General features: G+C 56.5%; 1 protein-coding gene across 2 annotated transcripts; it reads left to right on the top strand.

Moving 5' to 3' along the window:
* Positions 1-8,007: 8,007 nt before the first annotated feature.
* Positions 8,008-18,572, top strand: Mknk2 (MAPK interacting serine/threonine kinase 2). 2 transcript variants are annotated; one of them, XM_041668975.1, is made up of 14 exons: positions 8,008-8,182; positions 8,323-8,439; positions 11,807-11,894; positions 11,985-12,086; positions 12,165-12,262; positions 14,041-14,120; positions 14,317-14,390; positions 14,591-14,695; positions 14,780-14,835; positions 14,926-15,021; positions 15,218-15,412; positions 15,791-15,955; positions 16,371-16,414; positions 16,710-18,572. In XM_041668975.1, the coding sequence occupies exons 2-14, from the start codon at positions 8,389-8,391 to the stop codon at positions 16,933-16,935; spliced, it is 1,380 nt and encodes a 459-aa protein (XP_041524909.1). In that variant the 5' UTR covers positions 8,008-8,182; positions 8,323-8,388; the 3' UTR covers positions 16,936-18,572. The 2 variants fall into 2 exon arrangements, with proteins under 2 accessions (XP_041524909.1, XP_041524910.1); XM_041668976.1 differs by lacking the exon at positions 14,591-14,695.

Below are 18,572 nucleotides of genomic sequence, written 5' to 3'. Positions count from 1 at the left end.
TGCTTCTCCTGAGACTCAGCCCTGTGTCCACGGCTAGCCAGGTCCTGTAATCCACCATGAGTTCCCTGTCCCCCCGAAGGGCTGCAGATGAGATGGGTCACTAAGAAGGTGAAATAGAGCCCTGCGCAGTGTTTCTACCATCCGTCTCCAGAACTTTCTGTCTCCTCTCACTGACACTCTGTCCCATCTGACTCGCTCCCTCCCTCAGCTCCCACCATCCCACTTCCCCTGTCCATGGATGGCTCTGCCACCTCCAGGGACCTCTGGGAGTGGACCCTGTGCTGTGTGTGAGTGTGTGCATGTGTGCATACATGCATGTGTGCGTGCGTGCGTGCGTGCCTTCTGCGTCTGGGGCATGCTAATGAGCAGTGTGTTCTGGAGGTCCCTACATCTGAGAACATGTCAGGTGACCTTGTCTACTTTTCTTCTTGATTACTTGGGACTTTCACATCATGCACCCAGGTCCTCACTTCTCCCTCTCACCTGTGATCTCTCTCCACCACACACATATACACACACACATATACACATAAACATACACATATACACACACATACACACATATACACATATACACACATACACACATAAATATACACATACACACATATACACATACACATGCACACATATATACACACACATATACACGCATACTCACACATACACACAAACATACACACATACACACACATATACACACATAAACACACAAACATACATATATACACACACGCATACACACACATACACACACAAACATACACACATATACGCATACACACATACACAAACATGCACACATATATACACATACATACATACACACACACACACAACAGAAAAAGGCCACTTTGTGTTGTCCATATACACATTGGATCATGGTCAGACTCTTAGTGGCCAAGGAAAGGTAGGTGTGTGTTTCTCCTCCTGCACCCACCCACCACCACCCCACTAGAAGCCATCAACTATGGAGAGGCCCACAAGGACAACACATCGTCCCTGCACCCATGCCATGCCATCAAGGGGCGGGACCCATGAATATCTACATGGCTTTAGTGAGTGTTAATACTGCCATGGAAGTCAGCATGGCCCCTGGCTGTCTCAGGATCTACTCATAGGCTTCAGTGGCTGCACAGACCACTGTCACTTCAGCATGGCCTTGGCTGGCTAGACATGCCTCTCATATCCAGAAGGCCCCCTTGAACCGGGTAGTGGTGGCATACACCTTTAACCTCAGCACTCTGGAGGCAGGCAGATCTCTGAGTTCGAGGCCAGCCTGGTCTACAGAGTAAGTTCCAGGATAGCCCGGGCTTTACAGAGAAACCCTGTCTTGAAAAAACCAAAAGTAAAAAAACAAACTACAAAGAGAACAGAAGGCTCCTGAGGCCACGAAGCCCGAGGGCAAAACCAAGGCAGCAGGCAGCAGCAACGGACAGGACCGGACCGATATGTCCACACTGAGCTCAGGCTTCAGGCTTCATCCTGGCCTGGCTCAGCAGCGTAGACCACGGACGCCAACGTGGCCTCCTGTGGCATCCACGGCCATAGCAGTCCTTCAAGGAGTCCAGTCCAGACCGTGGGCCTTTGAAGTTGCCCAGAGCCAGGCAGCATCAGAGGCGGAGTCTGTGTCTGCACAAACTCTAGGGGCGGTGCAGCCTTCCCACCAACACTGCTCTGTACTCCTCTGATCTTCCTAGCTCTCCACCACGTATCTGTTCGTCGTAGAGGAGGTGGGGGGCTCGACTTTAACTTTCTAGAAAATAATTCTTATATTGGGAGGTGGTGACACACGCTTTTAATCCCAGCACTCAGGAGCCAGAGGCTGGTGGATGTCTGTGAGTTTGAAGCCAGCCTGGTCTATGAAGGAGAGGCTTAATAGAAATAGACCAAGCCGGGCGATGGTGGCGCACGCCTTTAATCCCAGCACTCGGGAGGCAGAGGCAGGCGGATCTCTGTGAGTTCGAGACCAGCCAGGTCTACAAGAGCTGGTTCCAGGACAGGCTCCAAAACCACAGAGAAACCCTGTCTCGAAAAACCAAAAAAAAAAAAAAAAAAAAAAATAGAAATAGACCACCCAAAGGAAGTTCTTCCAACCATTCTTACAAGGAGAGTGGGTGCCCTTTGTTCTGTCCTGGCCGCCTGCACAGAGAGGACTCTTAGCCGTTGAGCCATCTCTTGAGCTCCAGAGCTCATTCCTTGACATCTAGCATTTTGTATGCACATGGCCCCAGACCGTACGTAGCTCTAGAACTCCATGGGGGACGTGCCATTCAAGCTGTAGAATTCAGCACAGCTGCCACCTGCCAGAACGGAAAGACGGAATCCATCCAGGTCCACAGTCTGGGAGCACCTCTAGTACACGGACCGTGCGTTCTGGCGTTTGGACTTCTGCAGTTCTGCTTCTGGCTAACTTGTTGCTAACTGAAGCATGTCACCCCAGGATGTGGTTTGTGCTCCGGGTTACACTGGAGTCTAGACACAGACAACAGCTAGAGTGTGCTTACCTGTTGGCTCTTAGACACTTTCCATTGGCTAAAACCTGTGTCTGACCCAGGACACCAGAACCCACATGGTAGCTCACTGCCACCTGCAGCTCTGGGGCCTTCCCCTGGCCTGCAGACACCAGGCAAACATGTGTTGCACAGATACACATGCAGGCAAAGCACACTGATCAATTTTTGTTTATTTATTTTTTTGAGACAGGGTTTCTCTGTAGCTTTGGAACCTGTCTCGGAACTAGCTCTTGTAGACCAGGATGGCCTCGAACTCAAAGAGATTCGCCTGCCTCTGGTGTGTAGGTGTACACTCAGACAGGCACTGTACACATAATTAATAAATAAATAAATAAATAAATCTTTTAAAAAGACACACATGCTCATAAATAAAAATAATAAAAATTAAAAATGAATAGCTGGATGTGGTGGTGTACTCCTTCAGTCCCAGCACTCTGAAAGCAGAGGCAGGAGAATCTCTGTGACTTCAAGGTCAGCCTGCTCTACGAGAGTGAGTTCCAGGACAGCCAGGGCTACCCGAAGAAACAAAAGAAAAACTGAGGTTCAGGAGGCGGCACACAGCCGGGCGGAGGACGATCTGGGATTGAGTCTGTCCTGCTGACTCAAGTCCCCAGCTCACACCCTGGTCCTCGCGATGCTCAATAACGACAATCTCATTGGCTAGAGTTGGTGCTGGTCACGCCTTCATCCCTACGCCTCTAGAATCCTATTGGTCCGGCGGCTGAGGCCAACCTTGCACACTAGGCTGAATCGAAAGTGTTGCCCGGCAACCGCTGGCTTCTTGATGACCCGGGCTGCAGATGTGCTGTCGACCCGCACGGCAGGGCACACGTCTGTATCGTCCAAGAGCCTGTTAGAGTCGGGAGACGCGGACCTCAAGCCTGGACCCACCTCCTGCTAGCTGCCAGAGCCTCAGTTTCCTGTATAGCCTGGGCCCCGTGTGGCCAGGCTGACTGCGAATTTAGAAGCTTAAAGGTCCCAAATTGGTCATCTTATGTGTCTTGGGGTCACAAGTCTAATAAGGCCGGTAAAAGACAAGAGCTCCTGAGTAAATTGGAGAGCATGGGGACTTTGGGAGAGGGTTGAAAGGGAGAGAAGAGGCAGAGAGGGGAGCAGAGAAAAATGTAGAGCTCAATAAAAATCAATTAAAAAAATAATAAAGTCGGCATGGCCGGGCTGGTCTCTCCCTGGGGCTCTGGCACTTGCCCCAGTGTGTAGAAGACACAAACCCCTCGGCCAGCGGCAATCTCCTCTCTTCCTAATCGACTGCACAAAATCGCTGCCTCTGCTCTGAGCCTCTGTCCCCATTTGAGGACTCCACAGTGACACTGTGCATCCGATAATCCACGATGGTCCACAGCTCTCGTCGGAGTCCCCTCTGCCCCAGGAGGTGACCAGGCACACCTCTCCCAGTACCTCACCTCACCCTAACCATCCAAGTTCCCATGCAAACTCTTGGTTCTAAAATGTGGCACCCTACATCCCTGTCCGGAGACAGGCCAGCAAAGACCAGATGACCAGGACCTAGACTTCCCAAAGCCACCTGGTGTCCTCAGGATTCCCCCAGAGACCAGAAGAAGACAGCAGATTGGCCAGTGGTTGGTCCATCAGTCACTAGGACAGGTTGGTGGCTTGGAACCAACTGCTGAGCCAGCTCTTCCCAGCCACACTGCACAGCCTCTGTCTTCCCTTAGGGACTGAGCGCAGTGATGGACCCCAAGTGGGGCGGGACTTGTGTGGTGTGATCTGATCAGGAGGACAGGGCCCCAAGGCTGCCAGGACACTCACTGCCTGGTCAGACCTGGCAGTCACAACACCCAGGCCACACCCACGGCTCCCAGGTTTCTTCCAACTCCCAGTATAGAACACTGACAGGCCCAGGCCATGGCCCTGTCCTGCTCTGTTTAGTGACTCAGCCTGCTTACAGCCAATTGCATCAGATCAGCCCCTGGCCAGCCACAAAGGCCAGTTTTGCTTGCATGGGTGCCTGTCTCTACACTGAAACACCACCACCACCACCACTGAGCTGTCTGGGGTAGAGTGTGGGGTGAGTGCCATGCCTGGGAACTCAGAATACACTTCAAGTCCAACTACCTCAGCCTTAGATGGTCATTCTGAACCCAGAACGCTAGGCTGTGGGCTCGTTCAGAACCTGCTTGGTATTAAGGGTTCTGTATGGAGTCCCTGAGCCTGAGATGCCAGTTTTGAGCGGGTTAGGAAGGACTCCCCTCCCCAAAGATATAGGTATGATGTAGGGATCCATAGCACTCCCAACTGGGCCTCACACTAATGTATGTGGGCAGAATATCTGCTGAAACCAAGGGAAGAGAAAACGGGTGCACACAGGAGGCAGGTGATGGGAGCAGAAGCGGGGACAATGCCAGGTACCTGAGGTTGGGAGATCGCTATGGCCCAATTCTGTCACCACAGAAAAGAGATTGCTGGGGCCATGCAAAGCTTGGAACTAGCCTGAGCCACACAGTGAGTTCCTGTCTCAAAAAACAAAACAAAACAAAAAAACAAGGGGGCTGAAGGGAGAACACAACAGGTAGGATTCCTGGCTGCCCTTCCAGAGGACATGGGCTTGGTCCCCAGCACCCACATGGCAGCTCCCACCTGTCTGCAGCTCCAGTTCCAGAGGATCTCATAACCCCACATAGACATGCATGCTTGTGCACAGAAAATAAAGTCAAATTTAAAAGAAGAAGAAGAAAGGAGGAGGAGGAGGAGGAGGAGGAGGAGGAGGAGGAGGAGGAGGAGGAGGGGCAGTGGCTCTGAGCGCTGCTCCAGCAGCTGGAAAGGTCTGGTGGCAAGGAAGGAAAGAAAACCAAGAAGCCAGCCTGCTGGGAACTGAGCCAAGTGATGCAGGAAACTCAAGCTCTCTGCCTCAGGCCCCACCTCATTTCCTGTTTGTAGTCTAAGAATTTGCTCAGACCTAGTGCTCTGGCGGCTCCACTCAGGCTAACACTTTAAGACTCTTCCAAGGCTAGCCCTTCCTCAGAACCCTTGGACCTTCTCCATCCTTCTTGCCTGGTGGTGTCTTTCATTTGCTAAGGCTAGCCCCACCCATCACCTGGTCAGCCATGCCTAGTATGGAAGGACAGAGGAAACTCCTGCGGGGCAGGCCTCTGCAGGACACCCGTGACATCTCCCTGGGGCAGAAGCTGCAGCAGCTAGGAAAGTCAGGGCCTCTAGTCACCCCAGGTCCAAACCCCCATGCCACGGGAAGCCTGGCTTGGAAACAGGAGGCTGGTGGCAGAGACTTGACAGCAAGCTGGCGGCTTGCCCAGGCAAGACAGGGCATGGCAGGGCATGGTAGAGTGAACAGCTGCCAGGCCCTTCCTGGGGCCTACAGGACGGTACATCCCCTTCCTGTTTCTACTGGCAGCCATTCCCAGACACAAGCGTGAAGGGTGGTCCCTCCATGTAACCTGTAGACCACAGGTGACTACTTGCATGTCTGAAGACATACTTGGTTGTCATACCGGGCAAGGTCAACACACCCCACTTTGTAAGGTTTAGCCTAGTGCCCCCGAGGACTCCAGGAAGAAAACCCAGTCAAGGCCCAGCGTCTGGTCTCTGAGCTACCTGTTTCCCCATTTATAACACAAGGCTCCTGAAGGGAGTCTCAGGACCAGGCTCGGGTAGGAAGGGCATTGGCCAGATTAGGGAACAGAATTGCTACCTCAATCAGAGCTCAGAAATTTGGCTTTTCTCCCCAGTGTCTGAGATAAACTGCACGGAATAAGAGCCCCAGCTTAGGGTTGTTTCTTGTGGTCAGTGTGAGCAGCTGGCCAGTGCGCCACACTTGCGTGTGGATGCCAGCATCCCGTCCCAGGAGGGCATCCCAGCTGCACGCCAGGAATTTTTGTATCATCTTATTTAGCTTGTTAGTTTGAGATAAGGTCTTGTTCAGTATCTGCAAGCTACAGAGACAGGCTGGCCCTGAACTTGAAGCAATCCTCCTGAGGGCTAGCTCTGTGTGTGTGTGTGTGTGTGTGTGTGTGTGCATGTGTGTGTGTGCGCGTGCGCGCGCGCACTTGTGGGTGTGGGTCCCACAGCACACATGCAGCGGTTAGTCATGGCTGCTTGAGTCCATTTTCTCCTATGTGGCTCCCAAGGAACTCAAGTTGTCCAACTTGTTGGCAAGCTCCTTTAAGGCTGAGCTGAGGTCCTTGTTTATGTCTGCTGGGAACCAATTCTGCCGACTGCCCTGGGCTGAGTTATGTCCTCTGCCCAATCTGTCCATGCCATGAACCTTATGCCAGTATGAGGATTTGATTTGGAGACAGAAATATCTGCAGATGTAATTACTAACAAAGACGATGAAGCTCAGGAGATGGACGAATGGCTCAGAGGTTACGCCTTGTTGTTATTATTTTATTGTTTTTCTGAGACAGGGTTTCTCTGCAGCTTTGGAGCCTCTCCTGGAACTTGCTTTGTAGACCAGGCTGGCATCGAATTCACAGAGATCCGCTTGCCCCTGTCTCCAGAGCGCCTCCACTGCTCAGGGCCTTAGAGGACTCAGGGTTCAGTAGCAGCACCCACATCAGGCGGTTTCCACAGCTGTAACTCCACCCCTGCACAGGTTCTTCAGGCATCTGCATTCAAGTGGCACACCAGACTCACACACACACAAATGACACTCAGGATAGCGTCATGGACTTCTCTCCTTTGGCTTCCCAATTCCCTAGGGAAAGCCAAGTCCTCGTTCGGCAACTAGACACGATCAGCCTCAGCAGGGGAAGGTGGTGAAGGCTTTTAGACAAACTGGCGGGGAGAGGGAAAACGCTGTTCACACAAGCAACTGAGTCTGACGGTATCAGAACCTGAATCGGGGATCCCGGCTCCTCCTGTTCCAAGTACCCCCACCAAGTGCTCCAAGGACCCGAGAAGCTCAACAGAGAGCCATGGCACAGGCCAAGGGCATCCATATTCTAGTTTCTAGGTCAAACCAGGGCGGGTTTGTCCTCCCTAGGCAACAGGCTTAAGGACAGGGCTCAGAACTTCCTGCAGCGGAAGTCAGGGGAGCAACTGTTTGGGACGGGAGGAGGGCGGACTCAACGACCAGACTGAAGCTTTGAAGACCCTTCTGCGCAGGCGCGAGCGAGCCCCAGAGGCCCCACAAAGACCTCTCAGCCGGGTCCGGATCGCGCAGCCGCACTCGGCGCTTCCTCAATGCTCCGCCCGCCACGCCCCTCGGAGTCTAACCCCCCCCAACAAGCTCGAAGTGCGCAGCCGCGCTCGGTGTCCCCAGCACGCTCTTTGCGCAGCGGCACTCGGAGCCCAGCTAAGCTCCGCCCCTCACGCGGGGAGCGCGCAGCCGCATTCGGCATCCCCGGCCTGCTCTTCTCTCAGCAGCGCTCGACCCCTGGAAGCTCCGCCTCCTCTGTTCCCTGAGGGGGCGGGGCCTGCAGGGAGGGGCGGGTCCACTCCGGGACCGCGCCTATAAAAGCGGCCGCGCCGGCCGCGCGCGCGGCTCCTCTCGGTGGCGGTGGCCCAGTGGAGGGGTTCGTGGTGGCGGTGGTGGCGGCGGCGGCGGTGGCGGTGGCGGCGGCGGCGGCGGCGGCGGTGGCGGCGCTGTTCCCCGCGCAGTCCTTGGAGCGGGGTCCGGGCTGTGCGAGGTCCGGTGACGGCACTGCGACCCCGGCCGGTGTCCGATCCCGGTGAGCGCGGCGCCAAGGGCGATATTTCCTGAGGGAGGAGGGAAGCCCGAGCCAGGCGCGGGAGCTCCGTCGAGCCCCGGCCGCCCCCGCCCGACCAAGCGCCCCGCTCAGCGCCGGCCCTTTGTCTCTTCCGCCCGCAGGGTCGTGTCCCAGGCCGCTCCCCGGGCCCCGCGTCCCCTCCCCCGCTGGCGGGGCCCGGACTGAAGATGGTGCAGAAGAGAGCAGCCGAACTTCAAGGCTTCCACCGTTCGTTCAAGGTGAGGGGGTCCTGTCCGGGGGGCCCACCGCAGTAGCGGGTGCGGCGGATGAGCCTGTGCAGGGCCTGGGAGGGGTTCTTGCCTTGGACTTCGGCGCTGGAGGCAGTCGGGGTCAGCAGGCCGCAGCCCTGTCCCCTGCCACCTAGTAGCTCTCTCTCTTCCAGGACTCCCCCCTAAACACACCGGGCTTGTCGCTCCTAGTCCCTTGCAGTCAGCTTGGTCAGTTTGGTCTTCTGTTTGGGTGTGTGATCCTAGGCAAATCTTGTGTTCCTGTTTCCTGCAACTTCCAAGCCTGCTTTGTGCTGGTTGGGAGAGTCAGCAGGCTGCAGCACGGTCTCTGGCCACCTACTAACTCTCCCTTCAGCACCTGCCCCAGGCTCCTATCACCTCTCAGTCCCGTCCCTCTTCTGTGTGTAGTCTCAGGTGAACCCTACTTTTGTTCTCTATGATCTGTACGCTTGTCGCAGGCTACAGCCCTGTCCCCAGCTGCCTAGGACCCTCCGTCTGCGTGTGACTGGTGGCTCCCATGTCGCTTGCAAACCGTCCGATCTCAGTCCTGTGCCCCCCACCCCACTTTCTGTGTGTGACCCCACTTGCTCTGGCTGGGAGGGCGTCAACTGCGGCTAGGTCTCTGAGGAACTCCCCCAGGTTTGCTTGTGATTGTTGTGATCTCTCAGCCTGTTCTCTTCCCTACTTGTGTGTATATATGTCCCGGGGAAGCCCTGTCTGTCTCCTGCCGTCTCCACGGCTGTGTGTGGTTGGTCGGGATCAGCAGGCTGCTGTCTCGTGGGGAAACCCTTGGGCGCATTGGTGTGCAGTGCCCCACTGCAACTCCCCACACAGACACCCGGTGGTGGCCTGTGTATGCCTTCCCTCAAGACACCCTGGCCCAAACTGTTATTTCCTGTCAGAACAGGAAGTTTCTGCAGTGTTGTTAATGGTGGCTGACAGTCTTCTTAGATGAGTGAATCTGGGGGTGATGAAGGTGGGCAGGTGCTAAGCAGAGCCCCCCACGGGGCCTGGCCTGAGGGACACAGTGATGTCATCCTGCCCACCCCACCCGGAAGGCTGCATTATGTAATGGCTTCCCGGGGCAGGGACCTGTTGCCCAATAGAGAAGGCAGGAGTGTGTGTTTGTATACACACGCCTGCACCCCTGTGGGAGGAGCATGCAGATAGGGAAGAATTCCCAGGCCTGTCCAGCCAGTGCCCCTGGCCAGCTGCCCCACCCCTGCCCCAAATGCCTGTTCTCTTTGGTCAGCTGCTTTGGGGCTGAGCAGAAATGAAAGCTAGATCTGAGAATGTCACCTTACAGTGGCTTTTACCCTCCTGGGGCTTTGTGTGAGCCTAGATGGGGTCCCCACGTGGGGCCTACAAGGCTGCCAAAGCAAACCGTAGCTTTCTGGAAGATTCTAGCCACCTCCCGCCAGGCCTGCTGACTCAAGGCCCTTGGCTAGACCCAAGGGAGGCTAGCTGGGCCACACCGCACTTGGGACTGCAGGCTGCCTTCCGTGCAGAGATGGGACTGGTGGGTGGCCCTGCAGGCGGACAGAGACTGGTCCCTCGAGGAATCGCCTTCTGGAACCCCACCCTATGTGGCTGCTTTCTTGGAGCCCAGCCACTGCCCCTCAAGTACCCCCTACGGCTGGGTAGAGAGGCACGCCGGCCAGTCCTACCGGGTTTACTTTTCTGTTTTCTGTTGTTTTTCTTTCTGGAGTTTAACAGGAGCTGGGGATGGAGCCTGAGGCCTCACACTTGCTAGACAAGTGCTCTACAAACTGAACTACAGCCCCAGCCCTGCTTTCTTTCTTTAATGTGCAAATCGGGGTCTCCCTAAAGGGGTGCCCCAGCCAGCTGGTCTCCCTGGGCAGGGTTCTCAGTCTGCTCAGCTAAAGGCTGGGATAGGCAAGTGGCCGACCCCTTTCACTCATGGATGGTCCAGAGCTGGGGACAGCTGCCTCCTGTCTCACCTGACAGCCCACCCAGAGGAAGGTCACGGGGCTGGGGTCATGCGGCAGGTGCCATGGCTGGCCTTTGATCTCAAACCTCTTCTAGTTGCTCGCCACCCCCCCGCCTCACTTGCATTGCAGATGGCTGCCTTGGGTCTTCCGGGTGCCAAGGCTTATCAGAGTACTGTATGTGTGTGCCCTCTTTCTTCCCCATGATCTGCTGGGGGCAGGTCAGCGTGCAAGGCCCTCCTACATTGCTGTCCGTCTGGCTCTTTCCGCTATAGTCTCCAAGGGGCAGTGACTTCACCTAGGTTCCCCACACCCATTCATGGTCCACGTCTCGTTGTCTGTGTGGGTTTACCTCAGTTTCCCAGCTTGCAGACCCCCCCTGGTGACTTCAGCCCTAGGATGAAGCAGCGTTTCCCTTCCACCCTCTGGCAGCTGGGTCCTCTGGTGTTCCATTTGGACCCTAACCGCCCTAAGAAGGCTTCTCAGACACTGCAGGCTGTGGATTGGGCAGGCCCTGGACATATACCAATGGTGTCTTGCCTGTGAACCCTTGCCACTGGCTATGTGTGCCAAATCGGTGACCCTGGGGTTAACAGTCATCATGAGTTAGGTGGCTTTGGATCTACATAGCACATTGAGAGGGTGCCATGGCACACAGAAATGCCCCTACCCAAGACTCCCAGAGGTCAGGCACTGCATTCATGTTTGTGGGAGGAAGAGCAGCACATAGCATAGGGAATAGAGGTGGTGGTGTCCTGTGCCACAGGGAAACTGAGGCCTAAACCCAAGGGTGTGGCCCTGAGATAGGCTGTGGGAAAACAGGCTGTCAGTCCCGCCCAAGGCTTCCCTGCCGCTGCCTCCACCTTTGATCCCACGCCTGTCCCTGAGGTCAGCCCTCAGTCAGCTGGGCAGACAGGCATCCTCATTCTTCTCACAAGCAGAGAAGGCAGGCCATGTGGATTAGACTTCCTGTCACTCAGCTGCAGGCTGGAAGAGGAAGATCATGTTCCCCACAGCCAGGCAACAGTGTCCCTCAGTGTGGTGGACACGGGGCTGGGCCATTCTCTCTGGTGTGTCACTGGCCACCTCCTACACTAAACCAGTAACAGGAGTAGGTGACAACCACATGGCCCAGTGTCTCCTTGTAAAACTCATGAGTCGGGATCCTTTGGACCCCAAGGGACTCTGCCTCGTACAGTTGCCTGCCACTGAGGTCCTGAGACACTTCTTATGTGAAAGTTCATGTCCTGAGTCTGGAGGGCGAAGACTTAGCCGCTGTCCTGTCCTGAGTGCTTATGGGTTGTTCAAGGGCCCCGGGTGCTGCTCACCCTCCGCCTCAGCACTGTGAGGGAATGATCTTTGGGTCGCGCATTCTGGCAGAACCACCCTGAATGTACTCCCCCCAACAGGGGCAAAGTCCTTTCGAGCTGGCCTTCTCCTTAGACCCCACCCAGCACGGGGATACTGACTTCAGCCCAGAGTGTGAGGCTCGACCTGGTGAGTACCCACAAAGTGGGCAAGATACAGGGTCCCTGTGGAAGGCAGGCTCTGCCAGGCTGTATACGTCTGGGTCTCTGTCCTCTGCAGACATGCCCTCCAGCCAGCCCATCGACATTCCGGATGCCAAGAAGAGAGGCCGGAAGAAGAAACGTTGTCGGGCTACCGACAGCTTCTCAGGCAGGTTCGAAGGTGAGTGGGTGTAGGTACGGGGTCTGCTGAGGAGGGGACACTGGGCTACTGTCCCTCATCTCTTCATTCGTGTACCAGATGTCTACCAGCTGCAGGAGGACGTGCTGGGAGAAGGGGCCCATGCTCGTGTGCAGACCTGTGTCAATCTGATCAGCAACCAGGAGTATGCTGTCAAGGTAAGCTGTGGCCGCTCCAGGGGCCAGTGGCCTTTGAGCCCCCAGATGACAGCCATGGGAAACAAGTATCTAAAAATGGCCCCAGAACTTGTAACTCAGGCCACCCTAGAAATCCAGGTCAGACCTAGAGTCGGAAAGGCACGATGACAGCTGGCCTTTGCCCACTCCGTGTGTTGAAGGCCAGTGAGCCCTAGCATGGTTACTGAGAACTAGAAACTTCTGTCAGGCCATGCTGGTCCTCTGCCTCTGAGGATGACTGGCTTGGAGCGGTAGTGCAGCCCTGGGTACTGCGGAAACCCAGGATGGACCCTCAGCCTTCTTGCCGCTCCCTGTCCCGCATGTGCCTAGAGCCCTGTAGGCCTGGTACAACCTTATGACCTTGGAAAAAGCGCTGTAACATGATTGGTCAGCTGCAGCCTAGCGGGGCTCCTGGTCTCAGAGTGCCAGGGAAGGAAAAGGATGAGTCATATTCTGAAAGTTGGGGTGTCAGAGCTGGGGTCCCTGAGAGTTCCCAGGCAGGTGCTTAGCTGCTTGCTGTCCTCCTGGGGACCCTGCTAGGCAGCCTTGTCACTTGTCATGGGCAGATAGGGAAGCTGAGGACCAGAGTGGGCAGGTAGCCTAAACTGGATTCACTACTGGTGGCTTCTCCCTGCTGTGAGCCAGAGTGACAGGTGCTAGGACCTGGGGGCTTCCTGTTGGTGTCCCTGGTGATGATTGACACCTTGGGACAGTGGGGGTGGGGGTGTCAGCATAGGAGGTAGTGAGGACCAGATTTGGGGTGGCTGGAGGGGAGGGGGTGCTAGGGAGGGCCAGGAGTATAGAGGTTCCTGTGGAGCTGACCCCACTTCCCCAAGGGGGGGGTGAGTTTTATTAGTTTGATGCAGGATATTTGGACCACCCTCCAGGTCTGGTTTCTAGTGATAGAAGGCCCCTTGCTGGGATGGTTTTTTTTTTGTTGTTGTTGTTTGTTTGTTTGTTTGTTTGTTTTTTTTGGGGGATCTAGGAGAGGTGATGTTTTGAAACAGGGCTTTTCTGTGTAGCCCTGACTGTCCTGGAATTCACTCTTGACTACACTGGCCTCTGCCTCCCTAGTTCTGGGATTAAAGGCGTGTGCCACACCACCTGGCTTGGGATGGGTTTTTGTTACCAAATACTGGGACAATATCCTGGCAGTGGGACCCTGCACCTTCCACCTGATAGGTGAGGAGGTCAGAATACCAGCCTAGGGAGCACAGGAGTCCTGGGGATCCCTCTTTTCCAGGAGCAAAGGTTCTCTGGTGCTTTCTAGGCCTTCCTTCTACTGGGTACAAAGGGCCTGGCATCCTGAAGTTCAGGCTCACTGCTGGCCTGAGCCAGACCCAGGCCCTTGGGGCCAGTTCCCCATCTGGTCTGGAGCAGAGGAGGAAGGACTGGTATGGTACTGGCTGGGCTGGCAGCCAGGTAGCTTACTGCCTTGTTGCATGGGTCACATGGGAGCTGAGACTGCTTGGCCCTGCCCTTGCTGGGGCAGGGGTGGCAGCCACCTGGTAGAGAGGACTCCTGTAGGAATTCAGCCTCAAGCAGTCCTGTGAGGCCATTGGGTTAGGGTGGAGAGCTGGCTGCTTCCCACAACTAGGAAGTTTCAGGTCCTGGGGCCAGCCATGTCCTTCTGAGCTGAGGACCCAGGCTCTGGCGTCAAGTTTATGCAGGGTCCAGGTGGGCCCGTTGGAGGTTTGCCAGCTCCCTCGGGCTGTGTCTGAGCAGCTTTTCCAGGTGCCCTGTTCCTCCCTGCGTCGCAGATCATCGAGAAGCAGTTGGGCCACATCCGCAGCAGGGTGTTCCGGGAGGTGGAGATGCTGTACCAGTGCCAGGGACATAGGTAAGGTGGCTGCCTGGGCCATCTCTCCAGAGCCTATCACCTCAGCAGGGGAAGGGCTGGGCTCAACCAGAAATACAGGCTTTCTGTGGATACCTTTCTGTGGGCGCCATGAGGGTGTCGCCTCCCAGACTGGGCAGCAGGTGCTGAGGACCTCGGGATGCCTCAGTTTCTTTTCTGCCTCTCCCTCCCAACTCAGGAATGTCCTAGAGCTGATTGAGTTCTTTGAGGGGGAGGACCGCTTCTACCTGGTGTTTGAGAAGATGCGTGGAGGTGGGTGCTAGCGGGGGAGGATTTGGAGTGGGAGCTGGGGACCACCTTCCATAGGGCCCCAGCTTGGAGATGGGAATTGGGGCTGTATCTTCTGTCCAATGGTCAGAGCTCAGGGTGGGGCATCTCTGACGGCGTGGAGGTGGTGCTGGGGGCTGGCTGGTCTACGGAGATGACCTAGCTGCCCCTGGCCTGCACCACAGGGTCCATCCTGAGCCACATCCACAGAAGGCGCCACTTTAACGAGCTGGAGGCCAGCGTGGTGGTGCAGGACGTGGCTAGTGCCCTGGACTTCCTGCATAACAAAGGTGTGGTGGAAGATTGTGGAGACTGCCCCAGGCCCTGGTTGCTTTAGAGGATCCCGCCCCTAACTCCCTGCTCCACCTCCCTAGGCATCGCCCACAGAGACCTAAAGCCCGAGAACATTCTGTGTGAGCACCCCAACCAGGTGAGGCGCCTGACTGACCCCTCCCTTGGGAGACTAGAGCAGTGGGGGCCCTACAGGCCAGAGCTCCCACAGTGCTGGTCCCACCCCCAGGTCTCCCCGGTGAAGATCTGCGACTTTGACCTGGGCAGTGGCATCAAACTCAACGGAGACTGCTCTCCCATCTCCACACCTGAGCTGCTCACCCCGGTGAGGGCGGGGCGGGGCGGGGCGGGCTCCACAGCTTTCCCCTGCCAACGTGGCCTTCTGCTTGGCAACAGCTGTGGGTTGACTGGCGGGCCCGGGGTGGAGTCAGCCCCATCCCTGCTGATGGGGGGGGGTGGGGGGGCATCAGTCTTTGATTGGCTGGACCTCTTGTCTCTCCTGACTTGTGCCCGCCCCGCAGTGTGGGTCGGCTGAGTACATGGCCCCAGAGGTGGTGGAGGCCTTCAGCGAGGAGGCCAGCATCTATGACAAGCGCTGCGACCTGTGGAGCCTGGGCGTCATCCTCTACATCCTGCTCAGCGGCTACCCGCCCTTCGTGGGCCACTGCGGCAGCGACTGCGGCTGGGACCGAGGGGAAGCCTGCCCAGCCTGCCAGGTGCGCCTGCCTGAGTCCCTGGGATGAGAAGTGAGGTTGCTGTAGCTGTCCCCGGGAACCAGGACCTCAGACTGAACCCTCAGGCCCAAGTCATTTTTTTTTTTTAATTTGTGTATTCTGCCTGCATGTATGTATGTGTACCGTGTGAATCTTTGGTGCCTGTGGAGGCCAAAAGAAGGCATTGGGTCCCCTGGGGCTGGAGAGATGTTGTGAGCAACCATTGGGTGCTGAGAACAAACCAGGGTGCTGCCTGCCCTTGTGCATCTGGACCTCCTCCAGTGTCCCTCGCACTCTGTCCTTATGGGGCCCCGCCCACCCTCCGTTGCAACTGCTGCGTGGGGCCAGGTCTGAATGGGGTGACTCCTCTCCCCTGCCCAGAACATGCTGTTCGAAAGCATCCAGGAGGGAAAGTATGAGTTCCCGGACAAGGACTGGGCCCACATCTCCTTTGCCGCCAAAGACCTCATCTCCAAGCTGCTGGTCCGAGACGCCAAGCAGAGGCTGAGTGCTGCCCAAGTCCTTCAGCACCCATGGGTGCAGGGGGTGAGCTGTGGGGCCTGAGCAGGGGTCTCCGAGCCCCAGCTTCGTCTGGTGGGCATTGGGGCCTCACATTAAGCATACAAAAGGGTCCAGCATCATGACTGGGAGTGGTTTCCAATGGGGCCAGCGAGCACCCTCCCTGCCCAGCTGAGCTCAGACTGTCTGGCCACGGTCACTGAACTCCTCAATGAGGTTCTGCCACTCCGGGCACCTTGCTTTCTTAATGCCGAGTTGGTATCCCTGAAAGTCCCCAGGCCAGAGTGACTCACCCTTTCTGGGGACGGACAAGGGGATAGGGTGAGCTGGGAACTGTACAGAGGATTATGTGGTAGGGTCTCGCAATGGTGAGCATGGATTGGTAACGGCCAAGACCCTTCAAGTGCCCTCTGACCCCCAACCCTGCCCTTCCTTCTTGCAGTGTGCCCCAGAGAACACCCTACCAACACCGTTGGTTCTGCAGAGGTGAGCCCTGATATCTTGGGGTGTGTGTTTGGGCTTTTATTTTTCTGGGGTGCTAGGGGCACCTAAGCCAGAGCCCTTCCAACGCTCAGGTACCGTAGCAATGAGCCCCTTGGGATATTAGGGCCACAGAGGCCTAAGTGAGGACCTGGCTCCTAAGTGCTGTGACCTGGGAGTTGACTCAGCAGCTCCCGTTGAGGGTCTTGGCACCTGGAAGGGTACTGGAAGTAGGGTGGGTATCTTCACAGGACTGTAGAGAAGGGTACACTCTTGTGACAATCCCCCATCCTCTTCCCAGGAACAGCTGTGCCAAAGACCTCACGTCCTTTGCGGCTGAGGCCATTGCCGTGAACCGGCAGCTGGCCCAGTGTGAGGAGGACGCCAGGCAGGACCAGCCCGTGGTCATCCGAGCTACCTCACGCTGCCTACAGCTGTCCCCACCCTCCCAGTCCAAGCTGGCCCAGCGGCGCCAGAGGGCAAGCCTGTCTGGTACCCCCGTGGTCCTTGTGGGGGACCGTGCCTGACCCCCACCAGCCCCTTGTATATACACCCCTGCCCTGCAGGGCCTGAAGGTTAGGAACCCCTTGCTATCCCAGGCACCAGCTCAGCTGGGTCCTACTGGGGGATGTAGGGTTCTGTTGGGAGGTGTTTTCTTTTTCTCCCTGTCCTCAACTCCCGCCCTGCCTATTTGGCTTTGTTTGGTTTTGTTTTTACCACTTTTGAAAGCAAGTGCCCAGGAGGAGGGCGGAGGGTTTGGGCCACTCAGCCTGCACCCCACGATGCTCGCCTGTAAACTGTGAAGCTCCTGCCACCTGCACCCCCACCTCCACTCCAGCCATTCTGCTGTCTTCCAGGGCTGGGGTCCCGCAGGGTCAGCACCCCTCACCTCTCCCTAGCCCTCAGTATTGTCAGGACAGGCTCTCCTGGTGAGCAGTGGCCCTTTTGTCTGTCCCCACCAGAGCACCCTTGGGGCAGAAGATAGAGACCTCTGGGGCAGATGGGGACAACGCACCTGCTTGATTCCCCAGTCCCTGTCACCTACCTGCCCTGTCCCTTGGAGGGTTGACAATCAAAATCTCCTCCCAGGCTGCTTAGCTCCTTGCCCTGGAAAAGACCCATAGCTCCCAGTCCCCCTTCCCAGGAGCAGGGCCTGAGGGCCTGTACCCAGCTAGCTCCACCAAGGCAGGAGAGGTGCTGGACAAGTCCCCGTGTGTCTCCCCACCAGGGCACCTGAGTGCCTCTTCTCAGGGCTCAGCCTGACCATGGCCACAGCTTGCCCGATGCTGCCCCTGGGGTTCATGAGCTCTCCTGACACCCTTATGTTACCCTGAGCTATAGCCACACTCAGCGGTCCCTACCTTCCTCTGTCCCCAAGGACAGGGGGTGCCCTCAGGAAAGGAGCCAGCGTTGCCTGGGCCTCCCTCTGGGCATCTGAGCAGGGCTGAGGAAGCACTGGGTGGGCCTGCAGTGCCCCAGGCCTGGGGGCTGTTTCTAGCCATGAGCTACTATGCAATACGAGTTCCCATTTTCTCCGTGGCCCTGCTGGACGGGGAGGTGGGGGGGGTGGCTTTGGGGACCAGGCCACCCCGCCCTGCATTCTGCTCAGGTGTCTCCAGGGCTCCTGGCTCGAAACCCCTTGGTCAAGATTGTTTATCGAGTTTAGTTTAGGCTTTTTTTTTTTTTTAAAGAAATAATTTGACTTGCTTCCCTGTTCTTGAAGAGTACTTGAATGTTGGGGTCTGGTGGGTGGTGGCTTGGGATACCCACTGCCCAGCACCCTCCTCCCCGGTCTCATAGGATCATCACAGTGGGAGAGGTTGCCTTCAGTCCTGCCTCGGGATACATTTCCAAAGACCCCCTGGGGGCTCCCAGGCACCCGAGGACTAGCCCCTGCTGGGCTGTCACTTCCTTGGTCTTCTCTGTGTCCAACCAACCTGGAGGACGGGGCAGACCCCTTAACTGTGAAAGAGACATCCATGGCTTGGCCACCAACCATGCTGGATTCTGTTAGATGAGACCTGCTATAGGGCGGGGCGTGCAAGCACTTTGAGCTCAGTCCTGCCAGCTGGAAAGACCACAACAGACTCCTTTCCCACCGACTGTCAACGCCAGGATTTTGTATTCTGTTTTATAAGGATTTAATAAAAGTCATTTAAAAATC

This window comes from Microtus oregoni, unplaced genomic scaffold (genome assembly GCF_018167655.1).
Source record: "Microtus oregoni isolate MIOR12 unplaced genomic scaffold, Mior012 000019F_ref0000042, whole genome shotgun sequence".
Classification (NCBI taxonomy): Eukaryota; Metazoa; Chordata; class Mammalia; order Rodentia; family Cricetidae; genus Microtus; species Microtus oregoni.
The sequence above is the reverse complement of the archived record's forward strand: the minus strand, read 5'-3'. Positions and strand labels throughout refer to the sequence as shown.